Consider the following 17,340-nt stretch of genomic DNA (forward strand, 5'->3'; position numbering starts at 1 on the left):
AGGCGAAGGAAAGGCGGCTGTTGAGAGCAACAATAGAACCGAGGGGAAACTGCCGAGACTGAGAAGCGAGATAGGTTGAAAGAGCTGAGGGACCGGTTGACGATGCGGGCGGGAAAAGACGTTATGAACAGTTGAATGCGGGAAGAGGAGGAAAGGCGGGTCGGGTGGCGAGCTCAGTGGCCATTGGCGACCGAGAGACCCTTTTGGTGCGCGAGCTCGAAGAACGGCTTGAAGATGGCGTCCTCGTCATTGTTGCGGTAGTCGTTGAAGACAATGTTGACTGCGCGAGAGAGCGAGTCAGATGATGTTCGAGGAGACTCGCAGGCAATTGCGCAACGCACCGAGGTGGAAGTCGCTAAAGATGCGACTGATGACCTCGTAGGTCTCGGGCGCCGTCTCCTTGTACAGCTGCGCCCACTGCCACCCGAGCTCGTACGCCTCGTCCTTCCACGCCTGGAACGCCGTCGAGTCGACAACGGTTGGCTGGATGACCTCGGCACCGGGAAAGACGCCCCAGGTGACGGCGTTCGGACCGGGCGCCGTATTCGAGCGGAAGTCGCCTTGCTTGTTGACGGCGTGGTAGGTGACGGAAGGCGTGTCGCCAAGAAGTTCGAGGAGCGGCTCGACGAGCTCCGGCGGGCAGAAGAACTCAAGGTAGGCCTGCGCGAAGTTTCAGATCAGTGGGCTGGATGGACGGAGTGCAAGATCCAACGCACCTTCTGGTAGACGTAGCCGCGGATGGGACCCCAGCCGACAGCCGGGTCTTCGGAAGGCGCGCCGTCGACACGAGGTTGCGAGTTGATCTGATGGTGCAGGACCCGTCAGCGAAGAGCGAGACGAAGCACAAGAGAGCCACGCCCACCGTCAAGAAGCCGAGCTCGTTGATGCGCGCAAGCTGCTCGGCGATGCGGGTCGTTTCCTTCGCCGCCGGCTGGTCAGACCAGGGCAAGCTCTTCAAGTCGCCGCGGCAGAAGCGGGCGAAGAGAGCGGCGATGTCGCCGAGCGAGTGAGGCTTGCCCCAAAGCTTGATCGCGTCTTGAGGCTTGTGCGGAAGCGCGAGGAGGAGGGCGTCGACGTCTCCGAACGCAGGCGAAGAGGCGTCGCCCCATCGGCCGTTCGGGAACTCGTCCCAGTCGCGCGTGCGAGTGATGTACGATTTCTGGCGGTTCGACCAGAAGATCGGGCGGGTCGTCTCGGCGCGGCGCTTCTGGGTGAGCGAGAGGCGCCAGGGCAGGGGCTTGACGCGGTCGGCGGTCGGGACGAACTGCATCTCCTCGAGGAGCATCTCGGTACCGCGCGAAAGGTTCATCGTGTAGCAATGGATGCCGTGGATGCCCAAGTCGGCGTTGAGGATCTTGCGGCACATGTCGGCGACATACTCAGTGCCGACCTCGCGGACCTTGGCGTCGTCGTCTTTGATCGGCTCGAGCAGGTCCCACAGCTCCTTCGGGACGATCGTGCCGGCAAAGTCGGTTCGGCGTTTGAAGGCGGCGAAAGTCTGGATGGGCATGATGCCAGGAACGATCGGGATCGTGATGCCGGCAGCGCGGAGACGGCGACCCCAGTCGATGAAGACGTCGGCGTCGTAGAACATCTGCGTGAAGACGATGTCCGCTCCAGCGTCAACCTTCTTCTTGAAGTGCCGGATCTCGGCTTCGGGACTCTCGCTTTGAGGGTGGCCCTCGGGGAATCCAGCGACCTGCGCACGGGACAGGTGAGCGTGTGCGCGCACACGGAGACCGGAACGCACTCACGCCGATGCAGAAGTAGTCGCCGTAGTTCTTGCGAATGTGCTTGACGAGGTCGATGGCGTGGTTGAACCCGCCTTCGGTCGGCTTCCACTCCTCGACACCGCGAGGCGGGTCACCACGAAGGGCGAGGATGTTGCGGCAGCCAGAGTCGTAAGCCTCCTGTGAGCGAGACGAAAGAGCGTTCAGCTGGAAAGCTTGAGAGGAGAGAAAGACGGCGGACTCGCCTTGAGAGCCTTGTCGACCATCTCGACGGGCATGTTGGTGCATGTCAGGTGCATACACGTCTCGAGACCGAGCTCGCTGTGTGCCGTCTTGACAAAGTTGGTCGTCGCTTCAGATGTCGAACCGCCTGCGCCCCAGCTATTCGAACGAGGAGAAGGGAGGGTCAGCGGGCCTTTCGGTCGTTTGGTACTGACGCACGTGATGTCGACAAAGATGGGACCGAGCTGCTGCATGCGCTCAATGCGGTCGTACAGGTTGACCCATCCCTCGGGCGTCTTTGGCCTGAAAGGTGCCGAGGAGGACGAACGAGGTCAGCCTTCCCACAGGGGTTCGCTTGGATGGCTGATGACGCACGGGAAGAACTCGAAGCTCCACCATGGCCTGCCTTCGCGCTCCGCCTTCTTGATCTTGTCCGAGATCTTGACCATTCGAGGCGGTCGAGGGAAAGTCGGGGAAGCGGAAGAGGAGCAAGGGGAAGGGTTGCGTTTGCTGTGGCTGGTTGATCGAGTGTCTGTAGCACTTTCTAGACGCAGACAAGCCCAGCACGAGCAGGTGAGCGGTGGTGAACACGTCGAACGAGGTCGGCGAGGACGAGGTTGACTGGAACGATAACGCCGACACCGCTCGAGCAGCTTGGTGGACGCTGGGCAGTTGCTTCCTGTGTTATTTCTGCTTCTACTCGACGATCCAGCCGACCGCGAGCTCTCCTCGTCGCCTCGCCATCGGCCCACCTCTTCAAACGTGCTCCTGGGTGTATGCGTATGTTGGTCGGCTCAGGTGGGCTCGGGCAGGCATTGAAGACGACACGCGATACACCGCAGGCGTTTCGAGCTGCTCAAGGGACCGCACCGCGAAGATGCGAGGTCAGTGGTCTGCTTGCTGGGGAGCAGGAGAGACGGAGGCTTCGGTCGCACGGCTAGGCGGCGCTCTTGTCCTGCTGTGCAGTCTTGCGAGTCGCTATAACCGACTCCGACCCTTCGCGCCCCGCCCGAAGGTCTTCACACCTCGCCCTCGTCCTCGCAACTTGCCCTCGCGTTCGCCTCGCTCTCGCTGGTCGGAGACAGGCTCCGCTGCTTGCCGAGTAGCCTTGTGTTGCTTTCGCGACCTTGCTTTACTGCTCAAGCTTGCCACCGCGTCGCTCGTGCGGATTGCTGCACGCGGGACCCGCTTCTCCCCTCCTCTCTTCCTCTTCCCCTCCCCTCACTTCACAACTTCTCGCTCGGCACACGCTTGAAGTCGCCATGCGTGACACTCTGATCTTCGCTGCCGAAGTCTACCTCTACTACGTCCTCAGCTCAGTCCTCCTTGCGCTCCTCGTCGTCCTCATCGTCCACGCCGTGGAGTTTGAGCACCCGTTCGCCCTCGGCAGCAAAGCCCGCCCGGACTTGTACGAGCCGAAAGGCGCGATCCCGTTGCTCGGCCACACGCTGCTCTTCTTGCGCAACAGCCGCAGGCTGAGCGAGTGTGAGTCGCGCTTCCTCTCCGACTCGGTCCGTCGCCGGACTGACGCCGCTCGACCAGTCGTCCTCGAATCGCACGCTGCAAGGAGGCGCGATGGAGTGGAGGATGCGGACAAGGCGGTGTCGATGACACTGCTCGGAAGAAGGCTGATCTGGCTCGACAGGCCGGAGCACCTCGAGTATGTTCAGCGGGTACGCCGCTTCCAGTGCGTCTCTTCAGGGACTTTTGCCTACGAAACTGTGGTGACAGACCAACTTCGCCAACTACGAGAAGGGCCAGGACCAGCGCAACGAGCTGGGCGTCCTGCTTGGACAGGGTATCTTCGTTTCGGGCAAGCCTCGTTCTCGCGCTGGTTGCGGGACAGTCGACTGACCGCTTTGAACCCGTAGACGACAAGGCCTGGTCGATGTGGCGCAAGATTACGGCTCGCGCCTTCACCGTCAACTCGTACCGCAACGTCATGTCCGCCTCCATTCACCACTTTACCAAGCTCTTCATCCGCACGCTCGAAGCCAAAGCCCGCGAAGGCGCAACGATCGACCTCTCTGCGGTTCTCTTCGCCCTCACGCTCGACACCTTCACCTCGATCTCCTTCTCGACGGACCCTGGATCGCTTCCCGCCGCGGCTCGTGGGGAGACTAACGCCTTCGCTCAAGCGTTTGACGAGATTCAAGTTCTCCTGGCGAGGCGCATGTCAACGTGCGTAGCTTCCTCGTCTCGGCCTGACCTTCGCAAGTTGACGTTGACAACCCCGCTCCCACCCGCAGGCCGTTCTTCTGGCTCGTCGAGCGCCTCGACGGTACGAGCAAGCGCATTGCCGATGACATGAGGGTCATCCACGCCTACTCCGACAAGATCATTCGCGAGAGGATCGAGAAGGTCCAGCAGCTTGACGAGGATGGCGACCTCGACATGCTCGGCAGGTACATGGCTGCAACGAAGGAGAGCGGCGAGCCGCTCACGACGGAAGAGCTGCGGTGCGTTCTGTCAAACTTCCAGCGTGTCGCCCGTCTCACTTCCCGCCTGTCGCAGCGACGCAACGATCAACCTCCTCATCGCGGGTCGCGACACCACCGCCAGCACTCTCGCCTGGACGATTTTTGAGCTCCTCCGCAACCCCGCGCTCATCGAGGGCATCCGCCGCGACGCTGCCAAGCTGGACGACCCGACCGAATTGCCGTTCGACTCGCTCAAGGAGATGAACTGGACGAGCGCGGTCTTCTATGAGGGTGCGAGGTTGTGCCCGACGGTGCCGAACGTGAGTCGCGGCTCATCGAGCCCGGGGTCGAGCTGACCATCGGACTCGCAGAACCACTGGACGGCGAGGGGTGACGATCATATCCGTGCGCAGCGCGCTGGCCGACAGAGGCTTCGAGTATTGACGGCTATCTGCTCGCAGCGAACGGCCCGAGGATCGAGGCAGGAGACGTCCGTCTAGCTCAGTTCCAGGCGTCCCACCCGCATTCTCGCTGACTCCGTTCTGACCCTCGCCCTCGTCGCAGCACATCGCCTGGTCCGACTGGACTACCGCTCGCGACCCGGCTGTCTGGGGTCCCTTGGCAGGCGCGTTCGACCCGACTCGTTGGCTCGACGGAGACGGCAAATTCAGGAAGGATTCGAGGTTGCACAGCTTCAATGGCGGATTCAGGCGGTGAGCTGCCTCCTCCCTTCCGATACCAAAGCGATGTCGAGCTGACGTTCTGCGCCCGGCGCGACTGCTCATGTCCAGCTGCCTCGGTGAGCGAGCCTCTTCCCTCCTCCCCCTTTTTTCCAGGCTTGCCGCCAGCGCAGCAGTGCCTGCTTAGCGATGTTGCTTGAATAACTCCCTGCTCGTCTGCTGACTTGCACCGCGCTCCACCGCAGGCGAGACGCTCGCCCACTTCGAGGCGGTCGCGACCTTGCTCGCCCTCTTCTCCCGCTTCGACCTCTCCTTCGCACCAGGCTATCTGGAATGGACGCCAATGGTCAAGACCGAGTGGTGCGAGCACGAGTCGCCCAAGTACCGTCCTGCTTTGACCCTGCCAATGGTGCGCTCGACACCTTACCTCTGACGAACCGCCACGAAGACTGCCTGCTGCCCGATCGCTAGCTGACGTGATGTGGACCGCATTGTCAACTTGCAGGAGTACCCGCTCCGCGTCGAGGCGAAGAAGCGGGAGGGCGGCGGCTGAGGAGGTCGCGTCGCAAGGGCTGGAGCGCTTGGAGGGAGTTCACCGGCAAGCTGTTCCCGCAGAAGTCTGCTAGCGTAGCAATGCACTACCTGCACAAACTCTGCGTGCGGTTGTCGCGACGAGAGCGCTCCTCATCAGGGAGCGAGACGAGAGGACGACACAGGCGGTAGCAAGCCAAGCGGATCAGCGCGCGCAGCAGTAGCACGTCGAGGAGCTATCGAATACTCCGTCATAGCATCAACAAGTCCTCCAGCCGCAACAAGCGTTGTTGCCGGAGGACGAACCACACTCTCGCACCCACCGCTCACTTCATTCCGCTCTGTACGCCGCTGAACTGGCCTAGAAGGCGCAAAAGGCATGAGCGCAGGCTACGTGGAGGCGTACGACCCGCGGGTGTCGCGGCGAGTCTCGCTCTCTCACATCTCTCGGCTCCCCAGGTGCGCACTCCCCGTCCATCACTGCCCAATGCCCGCTGACCCGCGAGACCTACAGAGACGCCTCTTCACTACCCTCGGACCTCCTCTTCGCGCTGCTGCTGTCCAAGGGAGGTGTTGCGCTCGCCCTACATGCGTCGAGGGACTGGCTGTTCGCGCAGGGATACCCGGCGGTGCGGTTGACGGCCCCCGTCCTGGCTGCGGCGGGCGGTGCGTTGATGTTGTGGGAACGGCCATGGGCGGCGACAAAAGGCGGCAAGCGGAGAACGGTGCGTTCCGCCTCCATTTCTCTTCCTCCCCCACCTGGCCTTTCTTCGAGGTCAAGACTCCGCCGTAGCTCAGGACCTCCATGGCGAGCATCGACTGACTTGAAGTTGACGCGTCTTTCTCGCAGGAGCCGCCAAATCCTGTATATTCTCTCGTCGTCTACCTCGATATCCTATTCGCCCTTCTATCTGTCTCTCGCCTTTCTGTCCTGCGGTGCGCTCCTCGTCCGTCTGCTTAGCCATTTGAGGCTAACTTATACGCTCGCAGCTTCATCCTCCTCACCTCCTTCGCGCCTCTGTGGGCTCGCGCGCCACCGTTCGTCAAAATCGCAGGGCGAAGAGCGGGCGAGCGAAGCAATACCTTCGCTATCACAACCGCGATGGTCGTCCTCTCGTACCTGGCCGACTCGACACTATCGAGTACGTGCAGTGCTTCTCGCTTGACGACATCATCGTTGACCTCGCCCTGCAACAGGATCGGCCAGTCGAAGCGGCTACCTCTGCCTTCTCGGCCACCTCCTTGCAGCCGGATACCGGTCCGAGCTGTACGGGGCGCACAACGGTGACGAGCAGCAAAGAAGCGCGATGCACGCAAATTCCACCGTCGTCGCTGCAATCGGTGCAAGCGTGCTGGCTATCCTCCAAGCCGCCTTCGTTCGTTTGCGCGTTGCTCGGCGTCAATCGTCACTGACGTCTAGCTCCTACAGTTCTCCTCTACAAGAGCGTCATCGCCTGCACCCTCAGACCCCTTCTTCCCAGCACCCGATTCCAGCTCTTCCCTCCATCTCCTCGTCGCCGCCTTTCTCGCCCTCACCTACCTCTGCATCGATCCTCTTCTCACGCGCACTCTCCTTACACACATTCCGCCTGTTCGACTGTTGCGGCCCGGTTGGCCGCTCACGGCTGTTGCGACGGCCTTCATCGGCTACGTCGGCTTCGGAAAGGCGCCCGGTCTGAGCGAGCTCGCTGTCGGCCTGATCGCCTGGGGAGGTGAGAGGAACCCCTGTGAGCTTCATGGGGGCTGGAACTGACAAGGCTGACCCGCAGCTATCCGGCACATCGCTTCGACCGACCCGCGCTCGACTGTCGTCCCAGCTTCAGGCGGCGTTTCGACCGGCTCTTCCTCGCCAGACCAACCCTTCCTCACCCGTCTCGCCACCTTCTACCGCCATTTCCGCGCGACGATCAAGACCATCCTCGCCTCGCCCGAATCCCGCCGCATCTACTTCTTCCTCTGCCTCAACCTCGCCTTCATGTTTGTGCAGATGGCGTACGGGATCTGGACGAACAGTCTCGGTCTGATCTCCGACTGTGCGTGCTTTCTGTCCTCAAAGTGCGCAAGAGCGAGGCTGATCCGCTCGCACGCTCAGCCATTCACATGTTCTTCGACTGCCTCGCGCTCGCTATGGGCCTCTTCGCATCCGTCATGGCGACCTGGTCATCCAACAGCGTCTACACATACGGGTGCGTCTTGCAACCGGTACTCGCCCTCAATCTGCTCACTCCCCTCGCCCTCCCCCAGCTACTCCCGTGTCGAGACCCTCTCCGGCTTCGCAAACGGCATCTTCCTCTGCCTCATCTCGATCTTCATCGTCTTTGAAGCCATCCAGCGCCTCCTCGACCCGCCCGAGATGAACACCGGCCAGCTCCTCACTGTCAGTGCAGTAGGACTTGCTGTCAACCTTGTCGGTATGGTTGCGACAGGCGGGCATCACGGACATTCGCATGGAGGCGGGGGCGGACACGGACACGGGCATGGGCACAGTCATGTACGTCGTGTTGGTCAAAGTGGAGAAGCCGCGTATTGACGGACTTTGCCCTTCAGGCGCCGGTCCGCTCGAACTCGACACCCTTCCTCGTCAAAGGCGGCGAAGACGAGCACGCTGAGCATCACGGCCATTCGGTGCGTACCAGGATGCCACGACCGGCCTGGACCCTTTTCCAAGCCTGACGAATCGTGCACCAGCAGCACAACGGCCACTCGCACTCCTCGCAAACCGCTACGCCGACACGACCCTCGCACAACCGCTCGCACTCGCATGCACCGCCCGCTCCTTCGCTGCCGCACCTCGCATCTCCCTCGCCATCGCACCATCGCTCCCACTCCCACTCGCACTCTCACGCTCCTTCAACGCCCACTTCGAATGGGCACTCACACGACGCGCATGACGGACACGGCGGACACGGCGAGCAGGGCGACTGCGAGTCGGATGACGAGGACGAAGGAGGCGCCGAGTCGGCTCACGCCCACGACAGCCACAACATGAAGGGCGTCTTCCTGGTGTGTCCTCTCCCCACCTCATGCGTACCACCGGAAGCTGACGACTAGTCTCGCGCAGCACGTCATGGCGGATACGCTCGGCTCCGTCGGCGTCATCATCTCGACGCTCCTGATCAACCGCTACGGCTGGACCGGGTTCGATCCGCTCGCGTCCATCTTCATCGCCGTCATGATCTTCGTCAGCGTCATTCAGCTTGTCATTGACTCGGGGAGGCTGCTCGTGCTGGACATGGGCGAGGAGAAGGAGGCGGAGGTGCGGAAGGCGTTGACCGCGGTGCGTGCTACTCCTCCACACATACAGCTTACGAAGCTGACAGGTATACTCGTGACAGCTCGGCCGCGTCGAGGGCGTCGCCTCGTTCACCAAGCCACGGTTCTGGCAGAAGGACCCGTCCTCCATGGTCGGCTCCATCTGCATCCAGCTCGCCCCGGCGTCCGGCTCCGCCTACGACGCCCACGGCCGTCCGACACAGTTCCACGTCAGCATCGACCGCGTCCATGTGCGGGTACGGCGGGTCTTGCGAAGCCACATAGCTGGACTGGACGACCTGACGATCCAGGTCGAACCGACTGGCGGGCTCGGGTAGCTGCTGCAGTTCGGCGGGTCCCAAGCAATTGACGACTCGTGTGGATCCACATCAAGCCTCGCCCGCAGCTACAGGCTGGCGTGCTCGCTTTCATTCTGGCGACGAAGGCTCCTCAGCGGGCCTTGTCGGCTGGCTCCTTCCGCCCGGTCGCGTCGTGACGTGCGCGACAAGGCTCGTACCGCTCCGCTCGTCCAGATCGCCTACGCTTGTCTCCCGGAGCCACAGGCAGGCAGGCCGGGTTTCCAGATGCGGCAGTCGAACGGACTTTTCTCTCGCTGCCTCTCCTCCTCGCCGGCCTCTGAGCGGACTGCTGAACTGTGCAGAGGCTGTGTGCGGCTGCCAACGGTCTATCGCAAGGTCGTCAACCCCAGCGAAGATGAGGAAACGTCTCGAGAGGGGAGAAAGCTCATGGCTCTCAGGCGAGGCAGCTGCCGTCGCGGATAATCGGTATCGCGAGCGTCTCTTTTGTACAAATCTGGCGCCCTTCTACGGGCGATCAGGTCTCATCCGCCATGGGAGAGCTTGCCGCAATGAGCGAGGACGAAGACGGCGACACCTCTCGAGAGGACACCACCACCGCTTGCTGGCGCCTGCTGCAGAAGCGAGCTCAGAAGACTCGCTGCTACACACTTGCTACGCCTGGACTAGCCGCGTACCCGCAACGAGCGACCCGCCCGACCCCCCGCTGCCTCTTGTCGCTCCACCTTCCTCGAGTAGAACCAGAGCCAGCGCTCAAAGCGAGCAAAGCTTGTTCCGTCGACGGTCGACAGCAGAGCAGCAGCGCCCTCCTCGCCCAATCCCGCGTTCCCGCCCAGCCCCCTCTCCTCCTCAACTGCCTCTTAGGACGACCCGCCTCGTCCCCATCTTCCCGGCCGATCGCTGTTACCGCAGAGGCAGTTCTCGTGACAGGACGCTCAAGAGGGAAAGGACAGGCGACGAGGAGAAGCGACTGCTGCCGCGCCCACTCCTTCCTCTTCCCGTCAGTCTCTCATCTTCCTCGACCCTCCCTCCGAAGGACATTCTTCTGCGTTTGGGAGGTACTACGACACACGCCCCGACAGTCGCGTCGAATCACAGCCGACCAAACACGCCGTGTAGACGCAGCGCGCGCCGTCAACAAGCCATGGACTCGTCCGCTTCCAACTCGCCTGCGCCTCAGCAGGGCCACGCTGGGCAGCAGCAGCCTCTGTTGAGTGCACCCAACGCCCAGCAGGATTCGTCGCAGGCGTCGGCGCAGCCTCAGCAGCATCCGTCACCCGTCTCTCCCGCTTTCCCTCCCTCGGCTTCGCAACAGCCTACGCCTGGCCAGGCCGCCGACAACGGTCCCCTCCTCCCTCCACACCCTGTAGCGTCTTCGGCAGGCCCGTCGACCTCTGCGCCGTCCCCCGCACCTCCAACGACCCGCTCGACTCGCAAGACTGCCCCACCCATCATCGCGTTCGACCCGAGCGCCGACGGTTCCGACGACGACGATGACGACGAGGAAGGAGGCCCGAAGAAGAAGCGTCGCGCGACTGCCGGCGCGAGGGCGTCGAGCGCCAAGGGCAGCGGGAACGAGGCGGGAGGGTCGGCGGGTCCTGCAGACCCCGACGACAAGGGCAGGAGGAAGATCGAGATCGAGTACATCCAGAAGAAGGAGAAGAGGCACATCACGTTCTCGAAGCGCAAAGCCGGCATCATGAAGAAGGTGCGTCCCCGTCTCCGTTTGTTTGGCTTCAGTCGCTGAGACTAATCTCTACTTCCGAGCAGGCCTACGAGTTGGCGACGCTGACGGGCACCGAAGTCCTGCTGCTCGTCGTCTCAGAGACTGGCATTGTGAGTCGCGTCCCTACTTCGGGGCGCATGACAATTGTTGACCTTCCCCACTTGCTCGCTCGACAGGTCTACACGTTCACGACGACCAAGTTCCAGACGCTCGTCAGCGCCAACCCGGACGGAACGCCAAGTGAAGGTCAGAAGCTGATCCAGAAGTGCTTGGTGCGTCGCGCGCTCGACTCGCCTTGTCGCACACTCGCTAATTCTCTCGACTGCAGGCCGTCTCCCCCGACGACGAGAACAGCGACTACATCTCGCCGCCTCCCGACGGTCCTCTCCTCCCCCTACCTCCTTCCGCCCAGAAGCGTCCGTTCGAAGCGAACTCTCCCATCCATGGCGGCCAGATCGCCCTCAGGACGAGGCAGCATCGTCCGCGCGCCAAGGCCCGTCCTCCGCCCATCGCCACGCAGGCCGCGAACCAGACTCTCCAGCCGCCGCCCAGTATCCACGGGCAGATGGAGCAGATGAACCAGCTCCCGCCTTCGCCTCACCACGTCCACCCGCTCAACCCTCCTCCTCCGCCTGGCTCGATGGCCGAGTATCCGCCTTCGCCCGGCTACCCTCCGCCTGGACACCCAAGGAGCGGGCTGCCTTCGCCGGCGCACCCGCCGCAGGAATACGGCGAGATGATGAACGGACAGTACGGGCCGCCTGCAAACTACCCGCCTCCGCCTGCGCTTGGCTACACACACCAGCTTGTGCGTACCGATTTGCCACTTGTGCGAAGTCTTGCTGACCCCTCGCGTCGCAGCCCAACCCGAACCGTCCGCCTCACCCGCTCGACCCGTACCCTCACCCGCAACACCAAGGCTCGCCCTCTTCCTCTCCCCGCCAGCCTCGCCAACTCCCACCACCGCTCTCTCCCATGCACGCTACCTACCACCCTGCGCCCCCTCGCTCGATGCAAGATCCGTACGGCGACCCTCGCTACCCTCCCCCTCCTCCCGCCGGCGAAGACATGCACATGATGTCTCCCCTCCCTCATCCGCCTCCGATGCACCATTCCCAGCCCGCACCGGGTCTGCCTCAGCCTCCGCCGGAGATGTACATGCACCATGGCCCGCCGCACTCGCAGGGTCCGCCGATGCAGCCTAGTCCTAGGCAGGTGCCGATGCAGTATGAGGGACCGGGAGGTGACGCGTATGCGAGAAGGTGACGAGGTAGATACGCTCGAAGGAGAGAAGGGGAGGCGTTGCCGCTTGCATTTCCTGCATCCACACCTTGCAAAAAGAAATGTTACCAGTGTGCGCGTCTTTTCGCAGGCTCTATCGTCTCCTGCCGGTGTACAGAGGACTACGAGCTCACTGTCCGCGCTCAACAAGCCAGAACGAGTCGAGGGAAGACCGCCTTCACCAGGTTGTCCTCCTCCCGCTCACTTCGCTCCGTCACTCGCCGCGCGCATGGATGCCTGAGCTACTGAGGCGAGACTCTGAGGACAGCAGGCGCTACAGAGTCGTCATCGAGTGTTACGACCACACCTCTCCCCGGTCAATCAACCCCCTCATCCCGAATACCGCGACCCGCCTGCCACACTCCGTCAACCAGGAGCTCTGCGCGGTCCAGCATCGACTTGTGCTTCCTAGTCAGGGCGATCTGTGGAGGACCCGCTTGCCCAGGACTCGGGCGCTCGACACTCGCAACCCCTCGACCGTCTCCGCCGGATTGTCCCCGTCAGCACTCCCATCTCCGCCCCTAGAGCCTCGTACTCCTCCTGGTCCACGCATTTGGTCCGAGTCCTTCGGCCTGCCAAGCCCGCCGCCGATTGCGACGGCCGAACTCTGGACACCATCTCGAGGCGACCTACCCAAGACAACTCACAAGCCCATCCTCGACTTTCGTTTCGGCCCGCTCTTCTGCGACTCGATCGACTACCCTGAACCTCGAGGGATGACGCGGCATCCGGGCGGAAAGACGAGCCCGTCGCTTGGACAGACGCAGCCGCAGCCTCCGAGGCCGGCTGAGACGAGCGGGACGACGGAGCTGAATTGGGGGATCGTTCATCTCTACCGGGAAGCAGGCGCGGAGGAGAGTACGCAGGACGAGAAGCACAGGGCGAAAGAGGAGGATGACGGTCGAGCCGTTGGATTGGTGTCGGTCCCGGGCGTCTTGAACGCTGCCGCGCTGCTGTCGTTCATCGCCCCGGCTCTCGACGACATCGAGCAGGTGAGGATGCTAAGGTAAGAGTTCCACGACGTCCGACAGCTCAATGACAGGCTGACGACTGGCGGAACAGGGACTCGACGCCAAATCGCTCCCTCGTCCTGATCCGCTTCCGCGACGCCGCCAAAGCGTCCGAATTCAAGCGCGTCTACAACTCGAAGCCGTACTGGGACACGAAGGATGTGCGTATCAGTCTTCGAGCCTTCACACGCTCGGCCGCGCATCTCGTCAGAGTGTTTGGCCACCTCCTGACGTACTGCATTGGTGAACGTACAGAGCGAAATCTGCCACGTCGTCTCCATTTCTGCCGCCAAACTCAAGTCGACCTCGACTCCTCCCTTCACCTTCCCTACCTCCTCCGCCTCGTCCGACGGCGCCCCTTCCGACGCTGTCGAACTGCCGACATGTCCAGTCTGCCTCGAGATCCTCGACTCGAGGGTCACAGGTCTGGTGCAGACGTTCTGCGGCCATACGCATCACTGCAACTGCCTGCTGAAGTGGGGAGACTCGCGGTGCGTTTCTTCCGATGCCTGGCCCCACCCCTCGTTGCCTGACCCTCTGCTTTCGCAGATGCCCCGTCTGCCGCTCAACAAACGCCCGACAACGACGGAACACGGTCACAGCAACGGAGGCGGCCGACTCGAAATGCGCGGTCTGCCAAAGTCCGTCGAACTTGTGGATCTGCGTGATCTGCGGAAACGTCGGCTGGTGCGTTAAGCGCTCCAAGTTTCAGCAAAGACAAGCTGACGACTTTGACTTGGTGCAGCGGCCGATATCAAGGCGGTCACGCCCACTCGCATTTCACCGACACCGGCCACTCGTGCGTTTCCTCCGTTGCAACCACCGCTGAATGGAGATGACTAGAACTTCCGACTTTACAGCTTCTCGCTCGAGGTCGAGACTGGCCGCATCTGGTCGTATCTCGGTTCGTCCTCCTCTTGAGCTCTCCCCCTCGCCGATGCTGATGAAGCACTTTCGCAGACGACGAGTACGTCCACCGACTCATCCGCCTTCGCCCCTCCGCCGCTTCACCGGGCGACCGCATCATCGAGCTCCCCTCCATCTCCTCCTCGTCCGCCGCTCGCTCCGCTCCTCCACCTTCAGAAGGCGATACCGAAGACCTCTCCGCCAAGATCGGTTCCTCGTATGCCTCTCAGGCAGGAGGTCCGGACCGTGATGCCGAAGATGCGCAAGACAAGCTTGAAGCACTTGCGCTCGAGTACGGGAATCTGATGAGCAGCCAACTTGCGAGTCAGCGCGAGTGGTTTGAGGAGGAGGTCGCGAGGGAGAAGGAGCGCGTTAGGGTTGGGGAGAGGGTGAGGAAGGAGTTGGAAGGGGACTGCGACGGTTTGAGGCGCGCGGTGAGGGAGAGGGAGAAGGAGGTCAAGGGGTTGAGGGAGGCGTGGGAGAAGGAGAAGCGAGCGCTGGAGGGACGGATCGAGGTCCTCGAGCGCGAGGTGCGGCATGAGCAGGACGAGCGCAAGAAGGAACGCGCGGACCTCGTCAAGGGCAAGAAGCAGCTCGAGCGCGACCTCGAATCCGAGCGAGCCGTCTCGGCCTCCCTCACGCAGAACCTCGCGGCGCTCAGAGCCGATTTCCTCGAGGAGCAGAAGACGACGGCGAGCGTCAGGGGCGAGGTGGACGACTTGAAGGACCAGCTGAACGATTTGATGGCGGCGCTGAGCATGCGGGATCGGATCGAGCAGGAGGGGCCGTCGAGCGAGTGGGCGGGCGCGTCGATCGGAGTCGCGCCGGCGCCTGGGACGCAGCAGCAGCAGGCGCCGAAGAACCCGAGCGCGGCCAAGGCGGCGCAGCGGAAGAAGAAGAAGAAGTGAGGGAGGGAGCTGCGGAGTTCGCTTGTACAGTCTGCCAACCTCGATGCGCTTGAATCATGTTTGCGCTTTTTGGTGCGTCTATAGTACTGCGAGAGAGTAGTGAGGGTCGAGCGTATGGCCCGTTCTCATGAGGACGGCGAGACGTCCTGGGAGGCGACGGAACCGCCAGTCTGCTTCGCCTTCTCCTCCTCCTCGCGCCGCTTGCCGATGATCTTGGCAGAGATCTGCGACAAGTCACGTCGTCAGCAAGCTGAGAACCACTATGTACGAAGGCGTACTCACGTTGCGAACGTTGATCTCGGCCCGCGCAATGCCCAGCTTCAATGACCGCTCGTACGCGATGAGCGCCTCGTCCAGCTCGCCCGTCGCTTCGAGAACCGCGGCAAGGTTGTAGCAGACCTGCGAATCGCAGAACCACCTTGTAAGCCTGAGCATCCGCGAACGCCGGAGGCAACGAGCCGGCCGGACGCACCTCTCCATCGTCGGGGTTCATCATCAAGGCCTTCTGCAGGTGCTCAAGCGCCTTCTCCGGCCGCGGCGGGCTCGTCAAGATGTACGCGGCGCCGAGGTTGGTGTGGGTGTCGGCGAGGATGGCTTGTGCGGGCGTGAGTTCGGGTGTAGGCGCGTCGGGATCGGGGAAGGTGGGCTTGACGGAAGAAGGGGTATGCTCGATTGACGCTTCGAAGGAGGTGATCGCCGAGGCGAGGTCGCGGAGTTGGTACCTGCGGAGCGACCCAATGTCAGCTCTTGCTATCCTCCGCTGCGATGTTGGATTTCAGCAACGCACTGGACGACTCCAAGGTTGTAGTAGCCTGTTCAGTGAGCAAGAACACCAGAGCGGCAGCAGAATGAGCGGAGGAGCAGGAAGGTCAGCTCGACTCCAACCCAGCAATTCGTCCACGTTCTCGCAACGCACCGACAGACGTCTGCTTAATCCCAACGCTCCGCTCGTACGCCTTCTTCGCCGTCTCGAGGTCCCCCCTGCTCAGCGCCTCGGTTCCCTCGTCCAAAGCCTGCTGCGCCGCGCTCTCCTGCGGGTCGACGGTCGACGAGTGCGGGGTGGTCGAGGATGCCTGGCCTGTCATTTTGCGTGTCAGCACGAGTCCTGCGAGGGCTGTGGCGAGGCGGGACAAGGTGGACGTACGCATGAGGACGGAGGGCGATGAGGGAGTGCGAGGGGAGCGCAGGGCGGGGCGGGACAAAGCCTGGGTAGCAAGTGAGCGTGCGAGTGGTCGTTGTGCAGCCTTTCCAGCAGTCCTTGCGAGTTGCCTGAGCATCTGGCGGTCGTTGCGATGACCAACCTCTCTTCCTCATCAACTCTTCACTTTGCACGCCCACAACTCGCTGGAAAGGATGTCTGCACGCATCGCTACCTCTTTCCTGCGCCAGTCTGCAAGGCCCACCGCTTTCCCAGCCGCCCGCCTCGCCGCCACCGCCTCTCCGCTCGCCAACCCCGCGACATTCGCTCGCATCCGCCTCCTCTCCTCCGACGCCCGCAAGAAGATTGACGATGTGTGTAACAGTCTCCCTCAAGCCGCTCAGTATCTCGCTGACCTTGCCCGTTGAATCGGCAGGTCGTCACCAAAAACCCGCTCGTCCTCTTCATGAAGGGAACTCCCTCGTTCCCCCAGTGCGGCTTCTCGCGCGCAGTGTGCCAGATTCTCGAGGTCAACGGCGTGCCCGAAGAGAAGATCGTCGCGTTCAACTGCCTCGAGGACCAGGAGTTGAGGGAGGGCATCAAGGAGTACAGGTGAGTTGCGGCGTCTCCAGGGATTCGTGCTGCCGTTCGAGCGAACCGAGGAAGCTCCTGGATGCGCGGGAGGTTCTGGAGGAGGAGAATAAGGCGGGAAGGCGCCTTGCTGTCACGGATGAAAGGCGCCTTCATTCGGTCCTGCCAGCTCCTCTTCTCCTGCTGCTCTGCAGCTCTCTTACGCAGCCTCCACTGCACTGCATCCCTATCTTGTTGGACACAGTCGCTGATCCACCCTCCTCCTCCGCGCGCAGCTCCTGGCCGACAATCCCGCAACTGTACATCGGCGGCGAATTCGTCGGTGGCTGCGACATCGCGATCCAGATGCACCAGTCGGGCGAGCTGGAGAAGTTGTTGGTTGAGCACAAGCTGGTCGAGGCGGAGGGCAAGGCGGAGCCGGGTGCTGAGGCATGAGCGAAGGGGACGAGGAAACTGGAATTCGCAAGTCGTTATTGTACCGCTCGCTTCACTTCGGGTGAAGCTGAGAGCTGAGAAGCCAGAAGACTGCGAGAAGGACTGCGACGTGCGTTGCATGCGAGAGGTAGAGCGAGTCCTATAGACAGAACAAGCCGAGCGGCTGGGTATGCTGGTTCTAAGCGGGTGCGAG

At 62.5% G+C, this 17,340-nt stretch overlaps 7 protein-coding genes across 7 annotated transcripts; 5 read left to right on the forward strand and 2 right to left on the reverse strand.

The window, feature by feature from the left end:
* Window positions 1-173: 173 nt before the first annotated feature.
* On the reverse strand, window positions 174-2,401 carry RHTO_04196 (methylenetetrahydrofolate reductase (NADPH); the record flags this gene model as incomplete). The annotated part of the gene is made up of 8 exons (XM_016417864.1): window positions 174-280; window positions 342-660; window positions 717-803; window positions 863-1,699; window positions 1,755-1,910; window positions 1,994-2,111; window positions 2,172-2,255; window positions 2,328-2,401. The coding sequence occupies 8 exons, from the start codon at window positions 2,399-2,401 to the stop codon at window positions 174-176; spliced, it is 1,782 nt and encodes a 593-aa protein (XP_016270780.1).
* Window positions 2,402-3,214: 813 nt separating this feature from the next.
* On the forward strand, window positions 3,215-5,605 carry RHTO_04197 (cytochrome P450, family 4, subfamily A; the record flags this gene model as incomplete). Its single annotated transcript, XM_016417865.1, has 12 exons — window positions 3,215-3,437; window positions 3,495-3,625; window positions 3,684-3,750; window positions 3,824-4,127; window positions 4,202-4,411; window positions 4,467-4,692; window positions 4,744-4,777; window positions 4,834-4,862; window positions 4,937-5,085; window positions 5,164-5,171; window positions 5,298-5,461; window positions 5,558-5,605. 12 exons carry the CDS (start codon window positions 3,215-3,217, stop codon window positions 5,603-5,605), a joined length of 1,593 nt encoding a protein of 530 aa, XP_016270781.1.
* A 357-nt stretch (window positions 5,606-5,962) lies between these two features.
* Window positions 5,963-9,173, forward strand: RHTO_04198 (Cation efflux protein, zinc transporter; the record flags this gene model as incomplete). The annotated part of the gene is made up of 13 exons (XM_016417866.1): window positions 5,963-6,042; window positions 6,098-6,308; window positions 6,434-6,519; window positions 6,574-6,725; window positions 6,781-6,959; window positions 7,013-7,295; window positions 7,353-7,616; window positions 7,676-7,769; window positions 7,828-8,074; window positions 8,131-8,208; window positions 8,275-8,586; window positions 8,645-8,860; window positions 8,919-9,173. The coding sequence occupies 13 exons, from the start codon at window positions 5,963-5,965 to the stop codon at window positions 9,171-9,173; spliced, it is 2,457 nt and encodes an 818-aa protein (XP_016270782.1).
* Window positions 9,174-10,296: 1,123 nt separating this feature from the next.
* RHTO_04199 (minichromosome maintenance protein 1) lies at window positions 10,297-12,144 on the forward strand (the record flags this gene model as incomplete). The annotated part of the gene is made up of 5 exons (XM_016417867.1): window positions 10,297-10,860; window positions 10,923-10,988; window positions 11,055-11,150; window positions 11,207-11,686; window positions 11,740-12,144. The coding sequence occupies 5 exons, from the start codon at window positions 10,297-10,299 to the stop codon at window positions 12,142-12,144; spliced, it is 1,611 nt and encodes a 536-aa protein (XP_016270783.1).
* Window positions 12,145-12,392: 248 nt separating this feature from the next.
* RHTO_04200 (BRCA1-associated protein) lies at window positions 12,393-14,983 on the forward strand (the record flags this gene model as incomplete). Its single annotated transcript, XM_016417868.1, has 7 exons — window positions 12,393-13,165; window positions 13,222-13,330; window positions 13,425-13,660; window positions 13,719-13,856; window positions 13,915-13,968; window positions 14,030-14,073; window positions 14,130-14,983. The coding sequence occupies 7 exons, from the start codon at window positions 12,393-12,395 to the stop codon at window positions 14,981-14,983; spliced, it is 2,208 nt and encodes a 735-aa protein (XP_016270784.1).
* A 125-nt stretch (window positions 14,984-15,108) lies between these two features.
* RHTO_04202 (TPR repeat containing protein) lies at window positions 15,109-16,260 on the reverse strand (the record flags this gene model as incomplete). The annotated part of the gene is made up of 6 exons (XM_016417870.1): window positions 15,109-15,207; window positions 15,266-15,382; window positions 15,456-15,705; window positions 15,771-15,795; window positions 15,900-16,061; window positions 16,128-16,260. The coding sequence occupies 6 exons, from the start codon at window positions 16,258-16,260 to the stop codon at window positions 15,109-15,111; spliced, it is 786 nt and encodes a 261-aa protein (XP_016270785.1).
* A 76-nt stretch (window positions 16,261-16,336) lies between these two features.
* RHTO_04201 (monothiol glutaredoxin) lies at window positions 16,337-17,147 on the forward strand (the record flags this gene model as incomplete). Its single annotated transcript, XM_016417869.1, has 3 exons — window positions 16,337-16,495; window positions 16,558-16,733; window positions 16,988-17,147. The coding sequence occupies 3 exons, from the start codon at window positions 16,337-16,339 to the stop codon at window positions 17,145-17,147; spliced, it is 495 nt and encodes a 164-aa protein (XP_016270786.1).
* Window positions 17,148-17,340: the final 193 nt, after the last annotated feature.

Source organism: Rhodotorula toruloides (genome assembly GCF_000320785.1).
Source record: "Rhodotorula toruloides NP11 unplaced genomic scaffold Scaffold26, whole genome shotgun sequence".
Lineage (NCBI taxonomy): Eukaryota > Fungi > Basidiomycota > Microbotryomycetes > Sporidiobolales > Sporidiobolaceae > Rhodotorula > Rhodotorula toruloides.